We start from the raw sequence: 6,000 nt of genomic DNA, 5'->3' as shown, positions 1-6,000 counted from the left end.
CTCAATTCAATCAGACTAGCAGACAGCAGTTAGTTGGTATTTGGTGGTAGATGTCTGTTAGCCTAAACTTGTAAACATAACCTATCCATCTAATTTTATTCTGCTTAGTCAGAACTAAATATTCTTTGATCAACACGTATCGTGTATAATTTATACTAAAATTTTAAGAAAATCAGTTTCGTTGTATTGTTTAACAAAGTAAGAAAACAAAAGTAAAGCAGCGTTTTGCATTTATCATAGAGTGGATAGTGTATTTCAGAATACTGGCCTAAATTATCTGTTTGTTTTGGAACTGTTAATAGTGTAACAAAATGAATGGAAAATTTCAGTTTGCTATAGATAGAGGTGGAACTTTTACAGATATATATGCTAAATGCCCTAGTGGTAAAGTTTGTGTAATGAAACTTTTGTCAGTGGATCCTGATAATTATCCTGATGCACCGCGTGAAGGTATTAGGCGTATCCTGGAGAAGGTAAGTAAATATTTGTATCAACATAATAAGTTTGGTCAGAATTAAAGTAAGCCAAGAGTAATTTAACTGGTTATGATAATATTTAATAAACCCACATTAGGCTATAAAATGATAAAACGCTTTAAAAATTGTTTCTGTAGGTGCAAAAAATTATTTTATTATGTTAAATTTACGTTATTTATATCCCAAATAGTCCATTGGTATAAGGGGTGGGAGAATTAGGGTTCTGGATTTGTAGGAATAACAAACTTATTAAGCATAACAGTAGGGAGTAAAAAGGTCATAAAATATACAGAAAAAAGAACAGGTAATTAATGGGTGAGAAAACCTGGGTAGGGTACCGTCGTCTATTATATCGAAGAATGTTATCATTGATAGGCTACCTAATATTCACATCTCAAACCCTAGACTATCAATCGATATAAAAGTATCTATAGTCCTAAATAACAATTATATGTTTTAAATTAAAATTTGAATTTAATATTTACAGTGATCAAACAAATTATTATAACCAGAATTAGGAAAATTGAAGACGACCATATTTGCTCCTCTCACAGTTACAGTTGTTTCTTTCCCACAAATTTCACACAATAGGTTTTTCTGTACGAATCCATGTTGAAGCCACGAAAAAACATGTCTTATCATCTTTCAAAGCAATTTCGTGTAGTTTTCTAAAATTGACTGCAATTTTTAATAATCAAATTACTTATGTATAATTGATATATTACCTTATGCGTATTGTTTGAAAGTGTTTACATGATATAGGTTATTTTTAAGGGTACTTTGGGATTATACCGACCACACCCAGACATAAATCGTTATTGGACATTTTGCTTCTACTGATTACTAGATTAGCGTAAAACAATATTTCGTCAATATAAAACAGGAATTGTCTTATCGCAAACCCCTCCCCATCCTCAGACAGAGGTCAAAGTCGAGCAGTCTAGTAGATAACGTGATTGCAGAGTCGCGTCGCTTTGTTGTACTTCTGTGTTTTACCTCTACATTTCTCCAAACACAAAAATTCAACAAAAACAAACATTACCAAACTAAAACTAAACTCTTTATTGAAAAAACACTCAAAACTTGTTTTTATTCTTGATCACATTCCGCCACCCAAAATGCGAGTGACTCCGGCCATCAGCGCGGAATATTCACATCTCAAACCCTACAACTATCAATCGATATAAAAGTATCTATAGTCCTAAATAACAATTATATGTTTTAAATTTAAATTTGAATTTAATATTTACAGTGATCAAACAAATTATTATAACCAGAATTAGGAAAACTGAAGATGACCATATTTGCTCCTCTCACAGTTAAGTTGTTTCTTTCCCACAAAGCGCTGCGCAGCGGGCACAATAGCGTTTTTCTGTACGAATCCATGTTGAAGCCACGAAAATGACACATGTCTTATCATTTTTCAAAGCAATTTCGTGTAGTTTTCTAAAATTGACTGCAAAATTGTTTTAATAATCAAATTACTTATGTATAATTGATATATTACCTTATGCGTATTGTTTGAAAGTGTTTACATGATATAGGTTATTTTTAAGGGTACTTTGGGATTATACCGACCACACAGTAGCCCCTGTCTAATAGATAACGTGATTGCAGAGTCGCGTCGCTTTGTTGTACTTCCGTGTTTTACCTCTACATTTCTGCAAACACTAATTGAAATTCAACAAAAACAAACAGGATTACCAAACTAAATTACTAAACTCTTTATTGAAAAAACACTCAAAACTTGTTTTATTCTTGATCACATTCCGCCACCCAAAATGCGAGTGCCTCCGGCCATCAGCGCGGGCTTCGGCACCTGCCTCGCGCTGATGTCAACGAAGGAAAAACATCCTTCGAGATAGTACCTATCAGTAAAATATCAAATTCTAGAGGGGCTGATCAGAAATATAAATTGAATTGTAATGGAAAGGCAAAGGCAATTATGTATAACAGCGACAAGAAAGATAAGATACCGATCAACAATACCTGGAAAATGCTTGTAGGTTTGTAATTTTGTAATTACAGAGTTGTTTTTTCGTTGTATCATGTTTGTTTTTATAAATTTATATTATTGTGTTCTTCATACTGGTGTGGTCGGTATAATACCAAAGTACCTTTTTAAATTAATTATTTTTCAAAATAATTAATCAGTATCGATTGATTATATCAATGGTTATAATTAAGTAATATCGTTTGCCAATTTCGATATAAAAAACCGGGTCCGCTTATCGTACCCTACCCGAAAACCCCCTTAAACACCCCAAAAAACCATAATTTTTGATAATGCTTTGTATTTTATAAACAAGTATAAAATTATAAGATTAATAAAACATTATTTTTTACATTGGGCTGGGTACAATAAATATACCTGGTTTTTATATTGCTTACTATAATCATCAAAACTTCATATATAGAATATTTGAACTATCAATTGATATCACTGTGTCTAAAATACTAAATAAAAGTCATGTTTGAAATTAAAACTCAGAACCATAACCACCAAAGAAATAATTAAGATATGCAATAGAAAAAATGTCATTAAAATAATAAAGAAACCCGAAAAAAAATATGTGCTGCAACAATGAAAACAGTGTGTTTGTCTTTCAATGGTTAGGTAACTATAATTTTTATTTATGTTTTCATTTATTCAGTAATGTATTATGTTTACAATCTAAAATGTTTTTATGTTGATACAGGTGAGTAAAGGTAAATGTTCAAATTAATTAATCACTAGGGTTGATAATATTGATTTTGCAATATCAATATAACAACCAGGTCTGCTTATCGTACTGTACACTTACATTTTCTTCCCACTGTCCGCAGTAAAAAATGATACTTGGTAAAAACATTTCATTCAGTACCGTACCAGATTCCTTGTCAATTCCTAGAAGTTGGCCTGGACGTGCTATGCCTTAAAACAACCATTACGAAGGAACAGGATAGCCTCAATATGCAGGTAGAGGACTTACAGGAGATGTAGATAATGTCGTTATACAAGAACAAAATTTGTTGAAATATACAACATATTCATTTGCCATGTGGAAAGGGTTAAACAAATTGAAATTCATTCTTTACACAAAACAACCAAATAACTAATATAAGATGCAAAAATGTTAATTATAACCTTTTTGCAGAGGTTAGCTATAACTGCACAAGTATAACAAAAGTCCAGATCAAGCATTAAGAGACAGGGTTTCCTTTAGGCATGCACTGATGGAAACCACCAACAAAATGGCACAAAGGATGAGACAGTTAGTGTTAGTGAAGCTAGTAGTAAGAATAATACAACCCGAAAACTAAACAGTTTAGATGGTAATTTTTTTTTAATCTAGAGGTTTAATGTTTTTTCACTGTAATATTCAAAGAGCATCCAATAAAGTCGAAGTGCTGACATATTTTTATCACAGTTCAAGACTGTGTGGTTTTACTGTTAATTCAACACTGGCTGGACATAGAAAATAAGTATTGTTTAAATAATTTAGGGTTGGAATTTGTAACAGGATATTTTAGAGGGTTGGGAGAACGGAGAGGGTATCCTTGTTGGAAAAATATCTATTTAACAAAATTTAAGATTTATGATAATTATGAAAGCTTTGCTATAAGAAATGTTTTTGAAATTCACTGTGTAGTGATTACCGTAGAAAATCAAGTATTCTTAATTATATGTTTTACAGAGTACCAGAAATAAACAATTTTGGGTATATTTTATAAGCAATTACATTTGAATAAATAATAGTTATCAGAAGAAAATTGTGTTAGGTGGGGAATTGAATATTAATACACTCATCAAAGATACATTTTCTGTCAAACTGTTAGATTTAGTGAGTTCATGTGATCTGTTCCCTAATTATAATGATCCTACAAGGATAAGGAAAAAAATTCAGTCTCGCATAGATCATATCTTCATAAATTTCCAAAACAATGGTTATTACATAATTGACCCTGGACTATCTGATCACACAGCCGAGATTATCTCAGTTTTCATAAAAGGAGTGAATTTCAACTACAAAACATTCAAAAGAAAATTTACAGAGAATAATATCTAGTCTTTTGTAAAAGATTTAGGAGGAGAAAAGTGGGACAAAATTTACTATGTTACTCTAAGAAAAGATCAGTGTTCTAATGAAATGTATTAACAGTTTTTAGAAACATTTATAACTTCAATTGTTCATTTCCAAAAAACCTACATCCTCAAATTCAAAAATTAAGATTAAGAAATGTGTTATAGAAGGAATTAGAGAATTAAGTGTGGAGAAGTGAGAACTTTGTCTATTGTTGGAAGATGATTCTCATATTAAAAGAATTCAGTTTCGGTACAATAATTGTAAATTAGCTCTAAGGAGCAAAATAAAATTGGAAAAACTAGAATAGTACTAACTAATAAAATAAATAATTCTGAAAATATGTCAAAGACCACCTGGTCCGTTGTTAATCAAGAATTAAGAAATTAGTAAACAGCAACAACATTGAAATGATAAGTGGAGATTTGGTTTTACAAGAAAGTGAAGCAGCAAACATTTTGAATAAACATTTCCTTGGCATCAATAATAGATTAGACCTTCCTGACACCTGTCACAATTTATGAAATGTTATCAACTATTAAGAAGGTAAAAAAACAAAAGATAGGCAGGATGGGATGAAATTCCAATATTCTTAATTAAATATGTAGCAGAATTAATTGTCCGCATTTAACATACATTTTCAATCATTGTCTTCCTGCAGGAATCTTCCCAGATAAATTAAAATATTTAGTTATAAAACTTATAAAAAATCCAAACAATAATGATATAGATAATTAATTTCTGTCCAATCTCTTTACAATCAGTATTCTCGAACTTATATGAAAGTTTTTGAGTCTGATTGGGAAGTAAGCCATACAGGATGCCCTCAAGGCTCAATACTAGGCCCTTTAATGTTTCTTGTGTTTGAAGCTGACTTACCTAAAAGTATTAATTCTGATTACATAAGAACCATTCAATATGCTGATGACACATCAGTGATTGTCAGTGAGAGGGGGTTCTCAATTGCTAGATACCAATATTATAAACTGTATCATAAACCTGAAAACCTGGTTTTCTGCAAATGCATTGAAGCATATGAGGCAACATAATCAAATTTGTAAGATTAACCATAAATAGCACTATGCCAACTTTGTTCAGCCTACTAATGCTATATTTTTGGGTGTTCATATTGACACTAATTTGAACTTTTCATGCCACATTAAACAAAGTTCAAAAAAGCTTAGTTCAATTTGTTTTTCGTTAAAAATATTATAAAACACTGTTAGTTTTGAAATATTGTGAAAAGTGTATTTTGCTTTATTTCAAAGTTTGGTAAACTATGGTATAGGAAGCTGGGGAGGAACAACTTTAATAAGTTGTAACAGAATATTCTTAATACCAAAAAAGAGCTGTAAGAATTATGAATAAAAAACTTCCACTGATCCTTGCAGGAAGCTTTTTCAGGATTCCAAAATCATAACTTTATCGAGTGTATACCTGTTTGAGTTATGCAAATATTA

General features: G+C 31.0%; 1 protein-coding gene across 1 annotated transcript in view; it reads left to right on the top strand.

Annotated features, from left to right (window-relative positions):
• Window positions 1-6,000, top strand: part of LOC124360680 (5-oxoprolinase) — a 70,195-nt gene continuing 64,195 nt past the window's right edge. Inside the window, exon 1 of the mRNA XM_046814502.1 lies at window positions 1-473. Within this exon, the coding sequence (XP_046670458.1) occupies window positions 312-473 (162 nt within the window). The 5' untranslated portion in view covers window positions 1-311. The remainder of the gene's footprint in view (window positions 474-6,000) is intronic.

Source organism: Homalodisca vitripennis, chromosome 4 (genome assembly GCF_021130785.1).
Source record: "Homalodisca vitripennis isolate AUS2020 chromosome 4, UT_GWSS_2.1, whole genome shotgun sequence".
NCBI lineage: Eukaryota > Metazoa > Arthropoda > Insecta > Hemiptera > Cicadellidae > Homalodisca > Homalodisca vitripennis.
Note: the sequence above shows the minus strand (reverse complement) of the source record. Positions and strands in the feature narration are given on the sequence as shown.